At 44.2% G+C, this 24,277-nt stretch overlaps 2 protein-coding genes across 3 annotated transcripts; both read left to right on the plus strand.

Moving 5' to 3' along the window:
* The first annotated feature begins 6,151 nt into the window (after positions 1 to 6,151).
* On the plus strand, positions 6,152 to 8,134 carry LOC103975324 (BIIDXI-like protein At5g11420). Its single transcript, XM_018821580.2, has 3 exons — positions 6,152 to 6,326; positions 6,894 to 7,391; positions 7,477 to 8,134. The coding sequence occupies exons 1-3, from the start codon at positions 6,257 to 6,259 to the stop codon at positions 8,010 to 8,012; spliced, it is 1,104 nt and encodes a 367-aa protein (XP_018677125.2). The 5' UTR covers positions 6,152 to 6,256; the 3' UTR covers positions 8,013 to 8,134.
* A 12,121-nt stretch (positions 8,135 to 20,255) lies between these two features.
* Positions 20,256 to 23,566, plus strand: LOC103975323 (cytochrome P450 734A6). Of its 2 annotated transcripts, XM_009390256.3 has the most exons (5): positions 20,256 to 20,807; positions 21,581 to 21,804; positions 21,900 to 22,135; positions 22,208 to 22,628; positions 22,738 to 23,566. In XM_009390256.3, exons 1-5 carry the CDS (start codon positions 20,510 to 20,512, stop codon positions 23,215 to 23,217), a joined length of 1,659 nt encoding a protein of 552 aa, XP_009388531.2. In that variant the 5' UTR covers positions 20,256 to 20,509; the 3' UTR covers positions 23,218 to 23,566. The 2 variants fall into 2 exon arrangements, with proteins under 2 accessions (XP_009388531.2, XP_064994721.1); XM_065138649.1 differs by having other exon boundaries at positions 20,364 to 20,807; positions 21,900 to 22,628; positions 22,738 to 23,360.
* The last annotated feature ends 711 nt before the right edge of the window (positions 23,567 to 24,277 follow it).

A 24,277-nucleotide genomic window follows, 5' to 3' on the forward strand; every position in this document is an offset into this window, starting at 1 on the left:
TCTTCTTCTTCTTCAAATCTATTATCTTTTATTGATTTTATCTTGCAAGAAGCACAATGGATATCACAAAGGATCATGAATTTTTCTCATCCGGTTTCTTCTTTCCTTTCCCGAGTCTTTCTCGATGGATCCTACACATACATGCAGTCAAATTTGGTTCTGTCCAAAATGTTGAATCTCATTCGACTTGACGTATATCTCTTTTTTTTTCAAGCGAGATGAATCAAAGTTGGGCACGAAATAGTTAAGAAGCCTAATAAAGATGGCTCGACCCGAGGTGGTAATTTGTTCGGAGGTGGCTTGACGTAAGCTGATCTCATCAGAGCTTCGGATGTCATGCAGAACTAATGCCGGGATACGATGAGTTAACAAATCATGCACGAGCCACATTTCTTATGCATGTCGAAAGCGAAGAAGGCGATTTTTTATTCTTGACGTTGAAATGATTGGATAGTTTTTATTGGTCAATGTTAGTGCTAAAATATTTTAGAGAAAATTTCAAACCCTAATTCTTTATTAGTAGGTATGATACATCGTATCAACATTTCAAATATATAAATATGTCAAATAAAATATAATTGAATTTGATACGTCAAATATGTTAGATAAAATTTTAAATCATCTGACTCTTCGGTGTCAAAGTAAAAGGGAGCTTGGAAGCACATGTACCTTATCTCGACAAAGTATTTGATGGAGGAACTAAGATGATTTAACTTATGGAGGCGAAGTTGGTGTCAAAAGGTTTGAACATAGGATAAAAAGATACAAAAGCAAATACTCTTGAAGAATATGTTATAATGCTATCATTCGAGTTGTTGCGAAGGAAGCGATACACAATAGAGATTATGTTGAGAGGTAGAGACACATGATCCAAACAATGGCATACTAATTTCAGTGAAACCAGTGGACTTCGGGAGCTACTAAGCATTAGACTATCCTAGAGCTGTGTTTCGTCCGAGTGTGACCCAAGACCAGGTGGACGAAGGTCAATTGCCAAAGAAGCAAACATAAACATAGATGACAAAGGTCCTACAATGTGTTGACATAGGTCATCATAGAGGTGACATGGTGTAAGGATCATGATAGAATAATTCAAGATAATACGTCATATATAGAAGAGGTCCCGTGAAAGACTTGATCATATGGATGTACGATCATAAGTTATTGAAAGCCCCACTTATGTGAATAATACGATAATAAAAATAATTATGGATTTAAAGAGTGAATATTATGATACCACAAAGATATGTTTTCTATGTATCGAATTTTACATCAAATGAAAGTCTTGATCATTAGCATATGAGTACTACATATCACGATAAGAAAATTTTGAGTGCAAATACTAGTAAGTCTCATGAGATAAGCTTGATCATATAGAGGTATGATTTAAATGACTGGAGTGTTGGATCATTAAAGTCTTGGAAGGATATAGCTAAGGATATATGATATAAATGATCGTAGAAGTTTGACATATGGAATAAGAAAATTAATAAGGTTAATGTTTGTTAATTATATATCAGTTGGTTAATATCTCATATTCAAAATATGTTATGATGGCAAATTTTATTATTGCTTTTTCTCAACTTCTTTTTTCTTGAATTTCAAAACATATCTACAAGAGAGAAAAAGATTGTCAAACCACGATGGAGGAGATTAAGAGTGAGGAAAGCCGTGGGCAGTGCCTTTTCTCTCTCTCTCTCTCTCTCTCTCTCTCTCTCTCTCTCTATGTTTCAGTTTGAGGAGGGAATATTTGAAGGCAAGTCTCCGTCAACATTGGTACGTCGTCAATCTTAATCTCTAAACTATATTCCGTGGTGATTTCTCATCAGGACGTGTGCTTATATAAGTTGACATCTGATTGGAATCCTAAATGAAAGTTTAAGAGACAGTGATGTAAGGAAATGCATTAAAAAATATTTATCTCCAACTTCAAATACTTTTAGCAATATAATATGTTTCATAATAAAGCTAAGGATGCCATAGTACATAACGAGCATCGTTGATCACGATCGAGAGTCGATCCTTGGGACAAAAATTTTGTTGAAAAGATGGATGGGGAATTTAACGATTAAGATATTATAGAAAGATTATGTCGAGAAACACTTTTGGTTTTCCCAATTGATAGGGTGGGTTTAATCGGGTTCAACATGAAGAAACTTGAATATGTCAATGTTATCTATGTAAGCCCAATTTGATTTAGTCTCGTATGATAAAAAAAATATAATATGATCGACAAAAAAGCTCAAATATTTGCTCGGGATCAAGGTGGATTCGAGTACATACTCTATGATTGACCTGCACGAAGATTAAGATAGGGATCTTTAAATCAAATAGGAAAAACAAATCAAACCCACTATGAACCTAAACAGAATCAGTTCCGAATTAATTTGGTCTGAATCATTTCATCAATAATTCAGTTTTGAAGACTATAAATGGTTAGAGGATACTCTTTTTCGATTATGTTAATCGATTCGGATCGAATTGAACTAATTTTAATTTAAAAAATACTAACTCAATCCAAAGGTCTTAGAAACCCTAAAATCCTTCCTAAACTCGATGAGTTCATCGCTCTTCTTTCGTCTCCGTGACTTTTCCTCCTCGTTTCCTTCTTGGCTTTACTCACTCGTTTCAGGTATAAATCTTTTTTTTTTTTGTCATCTTTATTTATTACCAATCTTTTTGTTGATTTGAATGCATTACTGTATATTCTCATCATAAAAAAAGAAGAAGACATATATGAAGTTATTATTCCTGTAAGGCATCTTTCAATAAAAAAAAATCACTTATGCATACATCCAATTGTTTAGAATGTTTAGAATAATATTTATAATATAAATTTTTTTAGAATGTAAGTCCAATTAGATCAAAATTCTAGTTTGATTCAATTAAACTAAATCGATTCACTAACCTGGATTGGTTCATTTGATTTATATATATATATATATATATACTTAGAATTAAAAATTAATTAACTAGTTAACTAAACTGGATTATTTTTTATTTGAGGATGTATTGGACACCTTAAATGCTATCCATATCAAGTGCTTGGATGACTTGCCCACATCAAGCAAGTGGGCTCGATGTTAGAGAGCATGTGAACATGTTGGCGTCAAATTATTTTTTATTTGAGGATGTATTGGACACCTTAAATGCTCTCGTCCACAAAGAATTCACGCATTAGACATTTATGTTTGTGAAAGGCGTGTCACTTATCATGATACTTTTTGTTTGTGAATGATGAATTGACTGTTAATGATGCTTATGTCCATGAATCCATCAACCATTGGAATAATTTTTGTCCATAGGTACGTGTCAAATACTTCATATACTTTTGTCAATGAAAGCACATCACACATTGGAGACTCTTATATTCAAGAAGGACAAGTCAGATAATGAGATGCTTTGAGCTATTTCAACCATGTTATCCTCAAATGAAATATTTCGAATCATTTTAGTTGTATTATGATTGAAAGGAATGATTTGAATTGTATCATATGAACTAACACTCTAGAGAGCATTTAAGGTTATATCAACTATAATGTCATTGTAGAGAGTGCTTTGGTCTATATTATCGATTGCATTGTTTTCTCATAGAGCACTTTGAGTCGTTAGTCGCATTGTAATCGTAGAAATCACCTCGACCATGTTGTTATCTTAGGGTGCACTTCGAGTCATGATCGATCATGCTTTAAGTTACGTTGACTACGCTATAGATTATGCGTGAAGAACTTATTTCTAAAATATCAGTTGTCAGTTGTATTGTTGATCGAAGGCACAGCACCCTTGCTAGAGCGCCCATTGAGCGAGTTAGTTGAATAATATTTTTAGGATATAGGTAGCGCCAAAATGATAGTATAGATGTTTGTGATATCTGGATCAGTCAAATTCGATTTGAGTCGACGTGTGTAAGAAGTTTGATGCAGCCGAAAGGAAGCTCGAATGCTTATTCAGGGATTGAGAGAGATTTGGTGGTCGACGTATATGAAAATCAAGATAAGATGCGGTTTCTAACATGGTTTCTCTGACCCTCAAATTAGTATATGATAAATATAAAATAATTTTAATGAATAATCATTAAACATGATCATCGTCCCCTAGGTAACTTTTTTATAATGAGTTAACCATGGAAAATATTTCCATAGCATTTATCCATTATCGTTCTCATGTTCATTGGCCTATAATCCGTCAAATATTTTGAATGTTAATATTGTCAACATTCAAAATTTATCAATTGAAAAATACAATTTAAGCTAATTATGCAAATCCATATAAAAAATGAAAAATCAATCCACTGTCATCCTACTTGGAGCAGGCTTGACTAATTTCTATTCAGGTGGACATACTGTTACCTACCAAATCATAAATGGTTAAAATAACAATAATAAACAACCACCTAGTGAACATATCTTTTTATTTGATACATATGTCTGTGGTTGCCTAACAAAATATGAATCCATACTTAGTTTATACCAATTGGCTCAGATTCTGTCTCATATCTAAAGTTTTCCTGCAAAGGCCAAGAGAAGGAACTGCTTCCCTTCTCTTTTCCATGTATCAGTGGAGCTGTGCCCTCTGATCTACCAAGTTCAATTGGATGTATCTATCAAAAGCTGCAAACTCTTCCTGGTTTCCAAAGATAACCTCTCACGCCCTTTACCTAACCATTTATTATTTTGGAGGAGGTGGTTAGCTTGCCTCTTGACGAATGCAACAAATCTTGCATTAGATGATGTGTAGGGAATCTACATGTGATTTCGCATCATAGTTTGTAAATATAATGACATGGTAGATCTGGTCAGCTTGTTTTATTATTATTTTGATAGATTGATGTTTGTGTGTCTAAGTCTCAATAGGGTAATGAATATTATCCATGTAAATAGATTGAGGTTATTGCACATGAAGTGACCTACCGAAAGGAACTACGGAGCGAAAGAAAAGCAATGTGGGCATATGCAATGTAGCAATGGCCCCAAAATATCGGACTATGGAGCCAAAACCTTTCACGAGAGCTCATGTGGAGCCATGTTTACCTTCTTTAGAGGAAGATAAGATGGAAGAAAGGACCGGAAATGGGGGATCAGATGTTGTCACCTGAGACATGGATGGAGAAAGAGAAGTCGACAAGCAGGAAGTTAAGGCCTCCTGAGAGGAGCATTCGCCTTGTTTTACTCCTCAAAAATGGGAGGAAAATATAAGAGACATTAAAAGATTAAACTTCATACTCTTTAGATCTTGATTAGCAGATTAAACATGCATTCAATCTTCTTCTAAGAAAATAAATTCAGAAACAACCTTCTGAAGATGAAAGGGATGAACAGCAGCCTGATGCAGCACACTGCCATTTTAGTATGGTTCGAAGAAAATTAGATGTAGAAATCCTTCACCAAGAGAATTAACTGCTCCAACAATTTGATCTTACAGTCTCTTTAAGATGAAGAACAAGAAAAGACAATGAAGTGAGGCACTGCACTTTTCTTCCCTTCTTCTTCTTCTTCAGTCCACCCACCACAAGTTGTACAGTGAGCACATGCCCAGCTCAGGATTCCCTGATACATTAGCACATGATGTCTCAGTGAACTGCACATGAACCCCCATACATCTTTTGGGACCTCAGCCGACCTTGCAATATGTAAACCGGAGAATTAAGCTTTTACCGGTGTCTGCTTGATGCCATGTTGAAGCCATATGTTCAGTACGGTGTTCCACACGTCCACCAACATTTCCTACTCATCTTGACAGTGGGTAGATCTTGGAATGTCAAGATGAACACAGCTTTGTTTTAGGTCTAACATAACACGACTTGGCTTTTGATACCCCGTGCTAAAGTGCAGGAATCTTCAGTCCTTTGAGCATGAAGAAATTATCTGGAAAAGAAGAGCACCCAAAAACAAGCTCAAAGATGACTTCTTGGAGCAGTCATACATGATGAGCTCTGTTGCTGCTTCTTTTAACTGTGTCACTAGACAGCAATTAACATTAGTATTCTATGATTGCAATGGACGAACATCTTGTGTTGCGATCATGGTTGGCTGTGTCCCGAGTCATGTGGGCGAATTATTGATCACAGATCATTGTTCTTCATCTTTTCATTTTTCTTTTGTGTTTATTTGGGGGATAATGGCATTTGGGATATTGCGATCAAGTTGAAGTCTCTTGTGTTTGATGAACGACCATTTAAGCCGTGCTCCGGTGGCCTGTCGATTTGCTTCACCCCGTCAGCTCTCTTTCCTTCCTTCTCCTTCCTGAGATTGCCAAAATGCTGCGTTTGCTTGCTTCTTCCTTGTTTCTGTGCGTTGCATCTCAACTGGCCGCAGCTTTCACAGATGGTGAGCTACTCTCACACTGTGTCTTGTGTAGCATAATAGTCATCTCCTTCTGCTTTTCTTCTTTGCTTCCCATGTCATGATCAGTTCAGAAAAGCACCGTTTCACCTATTGCCAGATCTACTGCCGGTGATTGGTGAGAATCCAAGTGAGTTCAGTTTAGGGTAGAAGAATGGTGTGGATGGTTGGGATGAACTCACAGTCCTTGCACTTACAGGCATTTACATCCCAAGAACTGCAGAGGGACACTAACGGATGCAGGGCAGGCTTCTTCCATCTGTATCGCCGTCACTTGGTTGGTGAGGATAGACACAGCAGGGGCAGAACAATAATTCCTTGTCCTCTTGCAGCTCAGAGGTGTCAGAAGCTGTGTTAATTAGATCTGAGCCAATTTGGTAGCTCAGAAAATCTACGTGATCGGGATTAGATGAATCATGCGGGGACTAATCCTTCGTCTTCTTCTAGCTTGATGACACACATGAACATTTACCCTGTTGCATTCCATGGAGTACAGTGCCTCGATGGACATGGCATTCACTGAACCTTGTGTGTGATGTGAAACCGGTGCAGGCTTGCTTCCCAATGGCAACTTCGAGCTGGGGCCGAAGCCGAAGGAGATGAAGGGCACGCAGGTGATCGGCCGCAACGCCATTCCCCAATGGCAGATCACGGGCTTCGTGGAGTACATCCAATGGGGGCAGAAGCAAGGGGACATGCTGCTGGTGGTGCCCGAGGGCTCCTACGCCGTCCGCCTGGGCAACGACGCCTCCATCAAGCAGAAGGTGAAGCTCTCCAAGGGGATGCGCCACTCGCTCACATTCAGCGCCGCCCGGACGTGCGCGCAGGAGGAGCGGCTCAACGTGTCGGCCTCCCCCGAGTCCGGTGTCCTCCCTATGCAGACCATGTACAGCAGCAACGGCTGGGACTCCTACGCCTGGGCGTGGCTGGCCAAGTCCGACGAGGTGGAGGTGGTGATCCACAACCCCAGCGTCTCCGAGGACCCCGCCTGCGGCCCCCTCATCGACTCCGTCGCCATCAAGCAGCTCATCCCGCCCCGGAGGACGAACAGTAATCTCCCTCGCGCTCTCATGGCACATCATGCATGCATGTGCTCTGCCTTGGATCTGATCTCATGCTTGATTCACTGCCACAGCGAACGTTCTGAAGAATGGGGGCTTCGAGGAAGGGCCGTACATCCTTCCCAACACCACATGGGGCGTCGTCATCCCTCCCCACATCGAGGACGACCACTCCCCGCTCCCGGGGTGGATGGTGGAGTCGCTCAAGGCGGTCAGGTACCTGGACGCCGACGACTTCTCCGTCCCGCGCGGCCGCCGTGCATTGGAGCTCCTGGCGGGCAAGGAGTCGGCCATCGCGCAGGTCGTCCGCACCGTCCCCGGCCGCCGCTACGCCCTCGCCTTCGCCGTGGGCGACGCCGGCAACGCCTGCGAGGGGTCGCTGCAGGTGGAGGCCTTCGCGGGGGAGCACACCATGAAGGTGCCGTACGAGTCCAAGGGCAAGGGCGGGTGGAAGCGCGCGGTGCTCCGGTTCACGGCCACCGCGGCCCGCACACGCGTCGTCTTCTGGAGCTCCAACTACAACACCAGGAGCGACGACCTCAGCTCCCTCTGCGGGCCCGTCCTCGACGACGTGTCGCTGGTCAGCGTCCGCTACAGGAAGCTCGCGTGAGGGCGTCGCATGGATGCCGAAGCCGCCGCCGCCACCACGAGCATGCAATTTGCCATCAATTCATTATTTTGTGTGCTTTGCTCATCGCATAAACATATATATTGATTGCATGTGCTTTATGATGTTATATTATTTGGGATGAGCCACATAAATTAAAGCACCATTTAAGGAGACTAACCAATATCTATCTTATCATGTCTTGCCTCCTTGAGGACAATAGAATTATATTCATTACCCAAAAAAAAAGCTTCTTAATTCTCTTTCAATATTCATTTCATCCATAAATATTTTACTGCGTTGTCTCATGCATAGAAAAAAGGGGTTCTTTCCAATTCTTGCTACTTGCTTCATATGGGCTGGCTTAATTTGTCCGTAGAAACATGACATGAATTGGGCTTTGGATGAGTCTACATCATCAGAGCTTTTACACTATGTTTCGACAAAAATGATTTGTAAGATTAATGATTGATATAGGAAACATATACCAAAACTTCAATTAATAGATACATCACGTCGATAGAATGTTCTTGAATAATTTTCTAATTACGAGTGGAATGATCAACTAAAAAAGTTAAACATACGCATTTCGTAATCTGATGTTTTATGTATTTCATAAATATATTTTGAAAGTCTAACTTAAGCTTCGAAGAGATTGAGTTCGAAGTTCCCTCTCAAAATTGATAGCCATCGAGAGACGATGACTTAGACTCTCTATCATATTTAGTGTTTGAGGCACCTCAAGCGAAATCGAAGTCCTCAACTTTATCGGGCTGTCAACCCATCATACGAAGGGAATCATCGACTTCAAGCAACAACATCGATACATGATTGCAAGGGCTCATATGGATATGGCTATGGCCTCTCCCTTGCTTTGTTCTTCTTCTCATCGTGTCTCCCAAACCATCTTCCTCCTCTGCTGCTACAGTGATTTTGAAGGTGTTAGCAATTCCTCTTCGGCTAGCTAAGCCCATCTTCCACAAAAAAAAAAAATCATGTTTTGTTGTTGTCGCAGCACATCCACAGGGTATCTTTAATGTTGTCTGCTAAACAAAACCTGTGCATGCTTGAGCCCATCAGTTCTGACCCACTGTTTCAAACATTGAAGGCTTCAAGGCCCAATACATACATAAGCTTCTTGATGGAAGATACATTAACCATTTCCAAGGCCTACCTCATTAAAACCTACCATGGCCTTCTTTTTTGCCACTATAACAAGAACACAAATTAGGGCCACAAAGGTAGCCATCAAGTTGTGTAGGTAGAGCATTTCTGCCTGTTGAAAGCAGATGGGACAGCATCATTGTTGGAATTCCTAGAATGAAACAGGTCACATGCCCTACAAGCCATACTTGGAACACAATAGGAACTATAAGCAGCAAAATTCTCTGTAGGATATGGTAGAGATGAAGTCTCCGAGTCTCAGCAGATCTGTGTGTGTGTGTGTGTGTGTGTCTTTGTCTTGACCGGTTTGAGGTGCTTCAGGACCATGGCAGGACCATTCTGAAACCAACTGAACCTATCTGAACATATCAGGACAAAGACCCACACAAACAGCACAGTCGACTGACCCCATCCCAACCTCCCTCTTGAGCTCAGCTGGGCGTGCCCTCATGCCCTCATGATGACGAGGAGTGGTCAGGTCGGGTGAACTGACACGACGGAGCTCATGGTGGGGGTCAGCAACAGCAGCCCGTCGACGTCGACACTCCCTCCGCCACTCCGCGTTCGGCAGCCGCGCGTTCGGTGTACCCCTTCTTGCCGCCACGCTACAAGAGGCAACAGCAGCACATGCCCCGCCCCTCCTCGTCGCGACCTTTCATCGAACAATTGGCGATGCTCGTCCGTCATGAGAAGGTGTGCAGATTGTCGTCGTAACTCCACGGCATCAACTGTACTTGACCAGCTATGGCTCTACAAGGTGCGAATTTATGTTGATTCCACGTCGCCGCAGATGGGAACAGTGGATTCAAATGTGGGATATATGTTGGCTTTTGCCGCCAACAATGACGCGGACATGCGGAGGAAGGGCTTCCCCACTGGGTGTTGGTGCAGGCGGCAGCATTTAAGGGAGGCGACAGCGAAGACTTCAAGGATGGGGACTGAAGATAGTGGTGGGGGATATCGGAGGTGTTGGATGTGGGCGTGGCCTGGCTGGAGGCTGTCGGCGAGTGGTCGGAGGCGATCCCGACCGCGACCGCTCCTCCTCCTCCGGTCGCCACTGCAGAGTGTTCCATCGCTAAAGCTCCGGAAATGGCATTCCTTGTGCACATCTCCATCACAGTAAAAAACAAGCTAACATGACTCGGTGAATCTGCGTGATGGAGCCATGCAGTCTTGTTTCTCTCCCATCACATGTGATCTAGGAACAGATCTGCTGTGACGATCTCTTACCATGTCCGAATCATGCAAAGGCTTGATCCCATAGATCATTCTTTTGTTTACTGGTCTGACAGTGAGAAGGTAGATAGACATGGCATCCACCAGCATAATTATCGTCCTCTCTTCGTTGCTTGCATCAACTCCTTTGGAGGTTCTAACACAAACGCAGAGACAGTCCAAGAATCAGCAGTGGCTTCAACTTCATGTTTTGTCCTGGCTCGAGGACTTGAAGTGACTGCCATTTGCGTGTCTGGAGGAAGCGTTCGGCATTCATGGCCCAGCAGCTTGCATGTTAGTTGATGTCATTGCAAGCATATGATTGTAACAAGATCTTCCGCATCGGCAAAGCTGGAAGAACCGATAGGTGCAAGATGACATGGCATCATCACGTCGCAACACGAGGTGATCGTCGAAAGCCAATCATACATAATCGAGAAATGGCTTTCAGATCGAAAAACACGTAAGCACCATGTGGCAATACATGGATGACTAATCGATCGTTTGAACCTCATGATTGGTGTGACTTAGACTAATCCAATCGATGTGATCAACAGTGTGACGGAAGCCATGCCACGGTTCGGCTCAAGACATTGCATATTTCCCTCTAATCGTCAGTGATCCCTGATGTAATTGTCTTCCAAGTGACTTACAAAAAAATGACTCAGTTTTTGTATATTTAAAACTTTACGAATCATAATTTGAACTGAGATTGACTTGCAATAGATCTCGATCATATCTGAATCATCATACCAACTCGAACAATCAAAATTTGTACTAACAAAAACCATTATAGAGCTTATGAGAGCTGATCAAGATGTTTGAACTTGTAGTTCTTAACACGAGCGACAGATTTACTTATCCAGCACAATACTTGCCGCAATGGCATTCAATTGAGCACTTCAACTCTCTCTCTCTCTCTCTCTCTCTCTATGGGGGAAGGACCAAACAACGAGAACTGAGTCCGTTGATCATGATCTACTAAATTCTTGAAATTAAACGATAGATTAAGCATAGTCACACACACACACACACGCAGACACACTCTCTCTATCTCCCTTGTCATCGCATTGATCAATGATTCTACGGATAGCTCGAGAATGAATGGAGATGAATCTTCCTTGATGATGATTTCAGCACTTATGATTTCCTCGCGGGTGAGCACGCCAAAATCCATAGTCTACCCCGGCATCAAGTACCACCGAGAAAGCAATCTAACAGCATCATGGACCTTAGGGTTTCACGGATATGCTACGAATGAATAAGGATTAATCATAGTGGTCAACCCTGCATTGCTCCAAGATTATCTACCAAAAACACAAATCAGAATCAATGCCTGCTTTGACTCGAGTTCTCGTGGTGGTGACCAAATCTTTGATACGGTAAAGCATAATCTGGTCACCCAATTCTTTAAATACGAAAGAGACCGATGTAGATCTCCAAGATCTTGGCCGATGAGGGACGTGCATTTTAGTGGTGAAACTCGTTGGAGATGCTGCGAAAGCGGATGTGAAGGCAGACTTTTTATCTTTCACTTTAGTTAGTACATCCTACACCACAAAGGTAATTAGGTGAGGGGAATTGCGATCCTGGTGAGCCAAGTAAGTTCTTACAGCAAAGCACAGAAAATGACAGCAAGCATGCAGTGATTGTCCAATGATCTCTTCCAGGATTGTGTGATGACCACAACCAACCGAGGCCCAGAGATCACTAGAGTTGGTCGGCATGCACCGGAGTTGCCAACCGGCTACTCCCTCGAAGGTTTAGGGTAGGCAATGGGCAGATAGAGTGCATGCTACGTTGGAATTGGATGACATGGATATCTATCTCGCTCACCTTGTCGAGAACAAATGACATGACGGCACCAACCAAAGCTCGCCGTCGGTGATGAATAGTGTGCCGAGCCGACAATGACAGCACGAATCCTAAAGCTCGATCGATCACGGTCTTGCACCGTACGGAACCACAGCACGCGCGTCTCACGAGGAGGCCCTGCTGCGAAAAGACGGAGCACATGCGAGGCGCGAGGAAGACAGCGGCAGTAGCACAGAGACGACAGGCGGACACGGCTGGGGCAGCCTGCTCCGACGACGACAGCATCGCCATGAGATGTGTTCCCCCCCACCCGTCACCTCCATCTTCTCACCAATTATTGCCGCCATTATTATTCCTCCCACCTCTCTCTCTCTCTTGTTGCTGTCATCATGCTCGTAGCTGTTTCTAATCCGTCCACCAAGATGTTGTCTCTCCGACGCTCTACTTGAAGAACAAACACATGCGAATATTTGGATTTCCCCCAGCATTGTTATCAAGAGCGATATCTCCCCCCGCTCTCCTCTGTTCTATACCAATTTCTAAGGAAAGAACAAGGAAACCTTACAGTGAGAATTATTACTAAACTTGTATGTCTATTTAACATTTACAAATCATAACATCTCAGTTACTTGGAATCCCATTGCAAGAATCTTTTGTCAACTTTATATAAAAGTAATAATATATTATAATTAAATTAAATGAATTTAAATCTTCAAGTAAAATCTTCCTAGTTATCCATCTACCTCCTTTAGATCACTAATGATAATTATCTCATATCTTCTAACACTACTATTCTTAAGTCTTCTGAAGATATATTTATTCAATATCCTGAAAGATTCTCTTTCATTTTTATTATTATACCTAATTATTTATATATATAATTTTATTTCTTCATCTTTTATAGTAACTTTGTGTATCTACCACACTATTCTCATCTGAACAATATAAATATTTTTTTTATTTTAAATTTAAAAAAAATCAAATTTGAATTTAGCACATGCTTTCATATAAAACTCGTTAACTTACATACATATCATTGTAATTCATCTTCATTGGTTGTTATTATTTTATTTTTTTATTTTAATATTTTTTTTTATTTTAAATTTGAATTTAGCACATGCTTTCATATAAAACTCGTAAACTTACATACATATCATTGTAATTCATCTTTATTGGTTGTTATTATAATAACGTTGAAACTCTAATTGACATCAAGACACTTCAAAATATCACTTGCTTTATACATTTTTATTTTTCATAATTTTACCCTTTTTTAATTTTCATAAAAAAAATTTAAGTGATTTTAATTACCAAAATTTAAAATATTAAAGTCTTTATTGAGACATTCATGTTGATTAGTGCATTTGTTACACAAGTAATGTGTATTACGTTTGAGTCACATATGTACATCCTTTAATACAATAAAAATATTTTTTAATTTTTTTAAAAAATACTATTAATAGTAGTTAAGTTTGTAGTTATTGGGTAAATATTAACAGAAGTGACATATATAAAAGATTTTAATTTTAAAAGATAATATAATACATTCACATATTTATCATTTTTAAAATTTAGAAATAACGTATTAGTTGTTAGAAATTTGATATTGATATCCCTCTAAATATTAGAATTCTTCGTATGTGTCCCTTTCGTTAATATTCATCCAAAATACAAAGATCATGATCAACACTGGTTAGCTAATTTGAGTTGAAAAATCGATATAAAAAATAAAAAAAACCTGAAATATCCTTAATATTTCGGCTAATCACAGCTACCCAGAGTCAGCTAGTTTACATTAAAAAGATTTATAAAACATTAAAATATTAAAACACTTCTAATCTTTATATCGACTATCTGTGATTAATTAGTTTAAGTTAAAAGATCCATAAATATATAAACTATCTAAAATATATCTTGAATACTCTTATAATCAAAATGAGTTTAAAGAATAATTTGTAGTTTCAACTATGAGTTCAATTTAAATTTAACACATTTAGAGAAAGATGAAGTTAAAAGGGGAGAGTACCCGAGACAACTGTGTGATGGTACAACTATAGCTTTTTGGAACAGTTTGCTTGTCATCTTTGTACCCATTTGAATTCCAGAGAATGCCCCCTGCTTGCCTGCCTGCCTACCTACCTACCTACCTACCATCCATTCACTAGCTTTGTTTCTCCTGTTGGATCTGCAGTGCTCCCAGATCAAAACCTACAAGTTTTGGTACTCGAGGAAAATGAATGGGAGCATGAATTCAATACTTAAACTTATCCCCTGTTTCTGATCGTCGAGGGCGCAAGATCAAAATGCATGTGGAAATGCGTGCGCGTTCAAGCAGCTGCGGTGTTAGTGGCAATATATCAAACAGGTGTCATGCAACAAAAGATAGTGGGGGGGGGTAGAATAGAATACGCCGGTGGGATGGACAAGGAATGCGTGGTTCGAAGCGGTGGTGGTGGTTCCTTTGGCGTGTCTCTCAATCAATCTTTTTGTCCTCGGCGCGCCGTGACGATGAGAGCAGTCCAAAGCGGGATGGCAGCTTACGAGGGCCGGCGTCGCTCCTCGATGCGATAGCAACGCTCTCTCCTCCTGTCGGCAGATATCCGTCCCCTGGCGCTTCGCGGCAGCTCTACACGCTTCCAGAGGACATAAATGCCAAAGCAGGCGAAGGCGATGGTCTCTCGTAGACGCCAACCGGCACAAGTGGTTACATAACGAACACCAGGCAGCGTTGGTGGAGCGGGGTAGTTTGGGTAGTTGGGATGCAATCGCTCGATTCGTAGGGGCGGAGGCTAGAAAAGGCTCAGGGAGTGACGTGACGGGACAAGCTAAGCGGGTGGGGGGAAGATATAAAAGCGTAAAGGGCTAATGATTGGGAGCCACGTGGTCGGCAGGGATTGGAGACAGTCCCGGATCACCATGCCGCGGATTGCGTGGACGCATGCCCGCAGGCGCACCGTATCTTAATTATTAATGTAAATAATTAATTAAGATCGAGTTTCGATTCGTACTTATTTGATGATAGAAAGCTAAATTTATTTTTCTAAAAGTCATGTACTTAAAATTTTCTACCTAGCGAGCGTGGTCGGCAAATGGGGACCGTCGGATGGGAGGGTGAAGGTAGGGGCTCACGCGGCTACGGTGGCCCGCGTTCGCTTTCGACTGGAGAATCTTTGGAGTGTGAGGAGGAGGGCGGAAGATAGCGAGGATTCAGAGAATATTCTGTTCTCGGGGTGGCGTTACTGGATGATGCCTCTAAAACCGATACCCGAGTAGAAAACGGAAAAGAAATCACCGTTAGATGTGGCAGAAGAAAAGTGGGAGTAGCAATACTAGCAAGAGTGATTTGTAATGTTGTGTTCTTTTCATTTTTCTGCAATTGTCATTGAAAACATCAATCACGTCGAGGCATCGCATCGACGACAAGATACTCAAAACTGTTCATACTCCTCCATCAATCAAAATGGACTCCAATTTCTGTCTATCTCTGCTTGCACATCATATTATATGTATAGACGCTTGCCATATGATTGATTAATTACATTTGTGAGATGGCAAAAGGCTTAATTTTTTAGATGGATAAAATATGAGAAAATTTGTCTCATATTTGTCTGCCCTAAATCGAAGTGATTTAGGTTGCTAATTCACAAAAATACATGGCCTGCCAAATCAATCCCAAAACCTAAAAGTATCATCATCAAGCATGCATAAAACAGGCAATTGAATCACTTGCATCGTCTCCAATTTGTCTTCTCTTACAGCGCAGGATGATTCCCCAATTAATTATGGGCAGAGAGGTAGGTGGAAGCCACCCAAGAAGGGGCTACCTGCCATTAGTCTGGCCTTAATAGCAGGGCCCTGCCTAAAAATAGAGAACAAGGTAGGCTTAAATCAATCACTTGCATGTTTGGCTTTGGTGGTCAAGTGCAGGACAGGGAGGTCACTCACTCTATCGTGGGTGGCTCTGCAACATCTGACCTAATTCTTGCTAATGGACACTGTGTTCAGGACACTCATGAGAATTCTGATTACGGTTTGACCCCCATGGGATTTGCTTGCCATCTTGATGATACAAAAGGAATTTTGCAGAGCATTTACTTTTTTCTAACCTAAGAACATCAAGTTGGCAAGTGCTCATTCTTCTTAGAGATTTGTGTTTCTTTTAAGAAAGAAGAAATGATGTTTGGAAGAGGCAAAAGAGAAGAAGCAGAGGCCAACATGATGTCAAGTCAAGTACAAACAAAAGGAGAGTGAATGGGACTCATCCAACCAAGATAAGAGGAGTGCAACTGGTAATGGTTCCCCAGACTTCATTAGAAGAAATCCAGGTAAGGGAAAGGAAAAAAGGATTGTGTGTCTTCTACTTGTTAGCAGCAGACACTTTTAGCACAGAGCAGAGACACAAAATGGTCCATCTTCCTGAGGCCCCTTTTGAATTAAATTTACATAGCTGAGACACAGACCATTAAGTATGAATGATCACAATGATGTGGTGGTGGGGGGGGGGACTCGGTCTAATACTCACTGCCATTTACAAATGCTGTAGCTCCAAAAAAGTGGTACAAACATACATATCACAAAAGAAAAGCTCAAGCCTTGAGGAGAAAAAGAAGTCAACATTTGAGGGGTTTCAGGGAGACAATTTCTTTTGATAATGGAGGGGTTTGTCTCCAAGAGTTCTTAAGTGGTCAAATGAGGCAGCCATTGCTACATAGAATAATTGGGCAGTTAATAGTGCTCTGGTGACTTAAAATTATAGTACATCAAGTTGAAGAATGTTAGATGGGGGGGGGCTGCCCTACTCTGTATTGGATGTATATCGACCAAAAATATTTATGGACCACCTAATAGTAGGTGGGTGTGCCAAATACTGTCCTGCATTATCTATGACAAAACATTTTGCACATTGATGTATATGATACCCAACTCTCTCTCTCTCTCTCTCTCTCTCTCTTTCTCTCTCTCTCTCCTTAATGCACTGTGGTGATGGACAGAGACATGTTCATCAATGATTTGCCATCACAGGGTTGCTGGATCATCATGGATGTGAGATGAGTGCTGGTCTACAGATAATACCTACTCTGGATGTGTCTCTTACAAGCTTGTGTGACCTCTCCACAGCAGATTACTTGTTTTAGCTCAATAAAACAAGCAAAAAAAAAAAAAAGGAGAATTCTCCTCCTTATCAGAGGCCCTAAAACCAGTACTGGGGAGTGATCCATATGGCTATATATTTTTTTGAGTTGGCTGTCTTAGCTTGTTGGAATAGGAAACAGATGATGCCAACCCTGTTTGATCAACATCATGCTTGTGCTCAGGGGTTGGAGTACTTTTTCTGTATTATATTTCTCAGTTTCTTGTTGTTGAGTAAGCTTGCTTGCTTGCTTGCTTGACAAAGATATAGATGGCTCATACTTCAGCCTGAAATGATAAAAGAATCTGTCTCTCATTTATGGCAGTAGGTCCCCAGATTAGGACATTAGACCTGATCATTGTCTTACACAGAGAAAAGGTGTTGGTTGGACTTAAAATAACTGGGGACAAAGAAAAATCTGCTGAAAGAAGCTCCATTTACAATCTGATTAATGACTTGCGGCTCATCAAACTCTACTGCAGGAAGCATGCTTTGGAGGACTTTAGACTCGAAAGTTTCTTGCGTGAGCGGCTTTTGCACTCTCAAAGATTCAGCTTGAATACCTTTTCATGAGTTTGAACTATGTATATAGCCGCTTTGCTCTTCCACACCAAAAAGATTTCATGCTTGATGGCCGCCGACCACCACAAGGTGTTGTTCACAAGAAAAAGTAATCAAGACAGAGTTGAATGATTCAAGTTTGGCTAGAAATTGGCCATGGTTAGGTGATTCAAGATGGTGCCAAAAAGCTTCAGGTTCTTGAAGGGTGCATGATTGATTGGCTAATGAGTGTGGGTTTAGCTTTCTCTGTCTTCCAGCCTTGGGTTGGATGCTGCTGCAAATCAATGACCTGAGAGAGAGAGAGAGAGAGAGAGAAATGGAGAACGAACAACTCCTGGGTCTTCCTTGAAGGAAGGGAAGCTGCTTCTTGTCTTGCTCACCGGCCGCCGAGCCCAAGGTGGGCGCATGAGTCCGAACCCCGAGCCCGAGCACTGGGGTTGTGCCCGCCCGACGGAGTGGGGAACAGGAGAGGCCCCATGCTGTCTTGGTTCCATTAGGACACCAGGTCGAAGGGAGAAAGAAGGCAGGGAGTGCAGAGTGGGCAGTCCCCATCTCGCCCCACGCAAGTCGGGGTGGGGGCATGTCCTTGTGGGCGGCACATCGGCCCGGCCGTAGCGGAGGAAGCCCCTCCGAGATGGACATCGTTGCCTCGTCGTCATGTGCTCCAATTTAAGTGCGTCCTTCCAAAACATCACCCTCTTCTGCTCCCTCTCCTTGGCACACTTGGCCAACACTCTTCCAAACACCCAAGTAATGCTCTCAGATCGCATCCGTCTCCTTTGCCTGTCAACCAACCCATATGCTTAGTTAACCTGCTGCACGAGATTAGTTTAAGGTTGCTTCCGAAATCTAATCTCCACTCGATTAAAGAATGATGGCAGTACTACTGCATCAGTACTCGATGACAACTCAAGGATCCCGGGCGTCTCTGTTATTCCAATAATCTTTCTTGTTTCTGGGAAGCTCTGAGGGCACCAGTCATGGAGATGCGTGGAGTGTTCTGAGAAGCTTCCCGTGAAACGCAAGCTTCCATTTATCACCCCCGCCCATGAGAGACTGCAGTGGCATTACTAATCATGTCAGATTTGGATGCGTAAATTATCATCATTTATGTGGATCCAGGTCCTGTTATTGCACACACCCAACTGCAGAGAAGCTCTACAAAGCTGGATAGAATGGCAGCTTTGCGCAGGTCCATTATCCACTTGCAGTCTCGACTCTCCAAAAGCCAACACGGCGTTCCAGGCCTGGATTTTAGATTAATATTGCATAGTGCTTTCTGCATTTGTACTTGCAGAATCACAGTCTCTTCTCGAGATCTTAGCTGCTCCACCAACCAAGATCAAAATCTTCACTGTTGTTGCAACAAGTTCTATGGCACATCACGGGGATTTACTCTGTCTCTATGACAAACGCAATGTGTATGATCCGCATTAATCCCCCATGGCAAAGCAGCTTCTTCCTGTGAGCACACACCACCAACTTAGCGCTCTCTCTCTCTCTCTCTCTCTCTCTTTCTGCATGGATCAAGAAAAGTACAGTTTCGCAGAGTTGAAAGGCAGCAGAGCTGCGGGGGGCCCTTGGGCACATCTGGCTGCTCCCGAGAACAACTACTTGAGAGAAAAGTAGCAGCAAATGCAGCTTCCAGCATTGGCTGGAGCTGAAACTTTGGCCCTTCTTTTCTGCCGGTTTCTAACTTGTATAAAGCCCCTTTAATGCTGCTGCCGCTGCTGCTGCTGCTGCCCTCCATTTTCAGAGCCTCTCTAAGCTTCTCTTTTTTTGCCTTTCTCTGGAGGAGGAGAAATAAATGCCACCATTCTTGCCAGAGAGCGACGCTTCTCATAATGGACCTGCGCGTTCTGAAGGCAATCATCACAAGCGGCAGTCTTCTTCTTCTTCTTCTTCTTCTTCATCTGTTACACTACTACTTATTTCCCCTTTTAAATGCTTTGTCCCTTCTGCTAGTCTCCTCCTCCTCCCTGATGCAAATTCTTCAAAGAAAAAGTTGTCGAAAATATGATCTTTGAATCTCAATCTTTCATCGAATCATCATTCCAAAATAATGTGAATATATATATGCAATTATATGCATGTATATTATATCTTCACGTACCCCATGCTGCTGTTCTTGTAGCTGCTGATTAATATGGGAAACCAACAAAGGGAGCACACCGAGACAACACATAGGTCTGTAGCCATTTCTCAAAGGTCACTTTAGTAATTAGACCAACTCAATTTGCTCCCTCGTTGACCCTTATAACCCCGACGGCGGCCCCAACGGCGCCGGCCCTGCTACGCCTATATAACCCCACACACCTATCCCTCCTTACCCCTCCCCCCCCCTCTCTCTCTCTCTCTCTCTCTCTCTCTCTCTTTCCAAATCAAAACCTATTCCTCTCCTCATCCTCAACTCTTTTTGTACTCAACCCACCCATCTGTGTTGCTATAAAAGAGGACCAGACCGCAGTTGAGAGGCGCGGCTTCTGTTTCTGTTGTTGTCGTTGTTGTTGTCGTGTCAGCTAGCACTGCTGCTGCTGCTGCTGCCAGCCACTGGAGCGCTTCTAGGAAACCGAGGTGGGAGGAGGAGGAGGAGGAACAGGGAAGATAAGAGAGCATGAGCTATACGGTGGTGGGGTGGTCATGGAGGTGGTGCTTGTCCCTGGGCATCATAGGGGCTTGCATGTTCGTGGCGCTCAAGGTGTTGGACTTCCTGTGGTGGCGGCCGAAGAGGCTGGAGGAGCACTTCGCAAGGCAGGGCATAAGAGGCCCCCCCTACCGCTTCTTCGTCGGCTGCGTCAAGGAGATGGTCGGCCTGATGCTGGACGCTTCCTCCAAGCCAATGATGCCTCAGACCTCTCACAACATCCTCCCAAGAGTCCTCTCCTTCTATCACCATTGGAAGAAGATCTACGGTACTTGCTCCATCCTTCCCGCTCCTCCTCCTCCTCCTGCCTCGGGGGTCTCTGTTCTTACTCTACTTTGGTGGCGCTTGTGGTTGGTGGTGATCATTGTTCGTTTGCTTCTTGGGTTTGCTTTCCACGCTTCTTCTCTAGTCTATATTTCCCTTCCATGCATTGAGCCCTACGGGACGATTGTGCTTGTTAATTTTGGGCTCCGGCGAGCCTCCTTATTTCTGTGCTCGAGGACGGTGAGCAATTTCCTGTTCTCATCATCCATGTTTAATGTGTCCTCTCCTCCTCCCTCTCGATTGCTGTCAGGATCTTTTGCTCTTGTGGTGGTGGGGCAATTCAAGGCTTGCTAGTTTCTTTGTTCCATCCCATATTGAATCATATGGTTTTGGAGCTTTCTGAGCTTGAATATTGAATTATGGGATCTAGTTTTCTTCCTCTTCCTTTTTTTGTGATGCATAATTTATCTATTAACTGACCATACGAGCTTTACTGCTGTACCAGCTTGAGGTTTTTGCCTTTATCCACTTAGAGAGACTCAATGATGCCCTTTCAGCTCTCAAGTTCTGTAGTTGTTGTTCTCGCTCTTTTTCTCTGTCCCACTTCTGAAATCTTGCTTGGCTGCTCTGCTCTGCTCTTCTCTGCTCTGCTGCCCCCATAACATAATCTTTCACCTTCTCTTTTCCTCCCCTCTCATGTATTTATCTACCTCAATTGACTGTCCTTCTTGGTTCAATCAATCCTTTTCTTGTTGCTGAATCAGACTCCTTTTGCAGGCTCCACATTCCTGCTGTGGTTCGGCCCTACCCCGCGCCTCACTGTCGCAGACCCCGACCTCATCAGGGAGATCTTCTTGTCGCGGTCCGACGTCTTCGAGCGCTACGAGTCCCACCCGCTGGTCCGGCAGCTCGAAGGCGAGGGGCTGGTGAGCCTCCGAGGCGAGAAATGGGCTCATCACAGGAAGGTCCTCACCCCCACCTTCCACATGGGGAACCTCAAGGTAAGCACCTCATTCCTTACCTGTTCGATTGCTAGTGCGACCCTTTCTCCAGCAGCGGTAGACTGGCAACTAATCTCACCGTGGCCCTGGATCAGCTCCTGATACCTTTCATCGGGAAGACGGTTCTGGATATGGTGGAGAAGCTGCCGACCTCCGGCGACGAGGTGGAGATCGACGTGTCGGAGTGGTTCCAGACGGTGACCGAGGACGCCATCACCCGGACAGCATTCGGCCGGAGCTACGACGACGGCAAGGCCGTCTTCCAGCTGCAGGCCCAGCAGATGGTCTTCGCGGCCGAGGCCTTCCGCAAGGTGTTCATCCCCGGCTACAGGTATCAGTCTCTGCTCGTGTCATGCTCTGCTACTGCCCTCCGTGGACGTTTGACTAACGTTGGATCTCATAGGTTCCTGCCGACGAAGAAGAACACGAACTCGTGGAAGTTGGAGAAAGAGATCAAGAGGAGCCTGATCAGGCTCATCGGCCGGCGGAAGGAGCGGCTGGGGGAGGAGGGGAAGCCCGACGGCAGCGTGAAGGACCTGCTGGGCCTGATGATCGACGCGAGCGCGTCGAAGCAGGGCGCGGTGCAGGCGGCGTCGCCGAAGCCTGTTTCGTCACCGCCGTCGACGATCACCGTCCGGGACATCGTGGAGGAGTGCAAGACCTTCTTCTTCGCGGGAAAGCAGACCACCTCCAACCTGTTGACGTGGACGACGGTGCTCCTGGCCATGCACCCGGAGTGGCAGGAGCGCGCGCGGGCGGAGGTCCTCCGCGTGTGCGGTGCACGTGATCTCCCTACCCGCGATCACCTCGCCAAGCTCAAGACGGTACCGCCCCCCCATCTCTCTCCCTCTCTCTCTACCCCGTCAGTAGGGGTAATTCGGTCAATTACTAAATTTACGTGTCGTCTTCGTTTCTTCGGCTTATTTTGGGCAGCTGGCGATGATACTGAACGAGACGCTGCGGCTGTACCCGCCGGCGGTGGCGACGATCCGACGGGCGAAGGCGGAGGTGGAGCTGGGCGGGTACCACATCCCCCGGGGGACGGAGCTGCTGATCCCCATCATGGCCGTCCATCACGACGCACGGCTGTGGGGCCCGGACGTGACCCAGTTCAACCCGGCCCGGTTCGCCGAAGGCGCCAGCCGCGCCGCCCGCCACCCCACCGCATTCATCCCCTTCGGCCTGGGCCCTCGGATGTGCATCGGCCAGAACCTGGCCCTCCTCGAGGCCAAGCTCACCGTCGCCGTCCTCCTCCAGCGCTTCGCCTTCCGCCTCTCCCCTTCCTACGTCCACGCCCCAACCGTCCTCATGCTCCTCTACCCCCAGTACGGCGCCCCCATCCTCTTCCGCCCCCTGCCTCTGCCGTCCGATCCCTCAACGACGGCCACGACTCACACCCAAAGCTTCTCGTGACAGACTGCTTCCTCCCTCCATCATCTTCTTCTATTACTGTCATGACTTTGACCCTCTTGGTATCATCATACACGTTGACCAAACCACCCTGTAAGCTTGTGCCTCGACTATGTGACCAGTGACCACCACCACTACTAACTTGGCCGTCCTCTGCAATGTAAAAGCTCGGGATACCCTTAACACTGCACCTCTTTAGGTGTCAATGAAGCGAAACCAGTCTTCCTCTCTCCTTTTTCTCCTCTTCTTTTTTTTTTTTGGTCTACATCTCCACCATGGCTTTGGTGCATGTACTACTACTGTATTATACCCCTCTTTCCAGCTTTTGCAATACACGATTTGTTTATCCTTGTCTTCTCGCTCTCTTGCACTCTGCTCTAAGGAATAGTGTTTCTTCATCAAGCTTTGTCACTGCAGAAGAATCAACTGTTGTGGATGACCCAGATAAAGGGAAGTGTGGTGGTGGAGTGCAGCTACGACAACAGTGGAAGCACCACCAAAAGGGTGCGCAGAGAAAGAAGATGATTGGGCGCGTTCCGGCCGCGACAATGAATCAACGGGGGATTGAGATGCCGAGAGAGGGGGGGGGGGGGAGGGAGGGAGTGAGGGCGGAGTCGGAAGCTTGTCTGCTTGCTGTGTCTGTGTGTGTGTGTGTGTGTGTGATCAGAGAACAGAGTGTGGGAGTGTTGGAGCAGAACAGGGTGTCCTGTTGGCTAGCTGTCACTCCGTGGTACAGACAAAAACGCAGACAGAGTGCCGGCACTGTTGCAGCGCACATAATCTCTGGCGCGGTGGACCCGACGGAGCAGGAGCAGGAGCAGGAGCAGTAGCAGTAGCAGGAGCAAGAGCAGGTCGGGGCTCGCGGACAGGGTGGTGAGGTGCTTTCGGCACTTTCCCGGTCGTTGCGGACAGAGTCGTTGAATCACTGTTGGATTGCAGCATTGATTGCTTAACCAGTTGCATGAATTGTCCACGTCCCGACTCCAAAGCACCGGCTTCCCTTCTTAGATGCCCTGTTGCCACCCCCCATTTACTCAAAACTCATCGTCCGCCTACCACATGT

This window comes from Musa acuminata, chromosome BXJ3-2, assembly GCF_036884655.1.
Source record: "Musa acuminata AAA Group cultivar baxijiao chromosome BXJ3-2, Cavendish_Baxijiao_AAA, whole genome shotgun sequence".
In the NCBI taxonomy this organism is placed as follows: domain Eukaryota; kingdom Viridiplantae; phylum Streptophyta; class Magnoliopsida; order Zingiberales; family Musaceae; genus Musa; species Musa acuminata.

Bases quoted from the DNA above. Each gene is read 5' to 3' on its own strand.
- LOC103975323 (XM_065138649.1), top strand. From the start codon at position 20,510: ATGAGCTATACGGTGGTGGGGTGGTCATGGAGGTGGTGCTTGTCCCTG. The intron at 21,805-21,899 runs GTAAGCACCTCA...GCCCTGGATCAG, and splicing joins TCCACATGGGGAACCTCAAG to CTCCTGATACCTTTCATCGG. The intron at 22,629-22,737 runs GTACCGCCCCCC...TATTTTGGGCAG, and splicing joins ACCTCGCCAAGCTCAAGACG to CTGGCGATGATACTGAACGA.
- LOC103975324 (XM_018821580.2), top strand. From the start codon at position 6,257: ATGCTGCGTTTGCTTGCTTCTTCCTTGTTTCTGTGCGTTGCATCTCAA. The intron at 6,327-6,893 runs GTGAGCTACTCT...AAACCGGTGCAG, and splicing joins GGCCGCAGCTTTCACAGATG to GCTTGCTTCCCAATGGCAAC. The intron at 7,392-7,476 runs GTAATCTCCCTC...TCACTGCCACAG, and splicing joins CCCGCCCCGGAGGACGAACA to CGAACGTTCTGAAGAATGGG.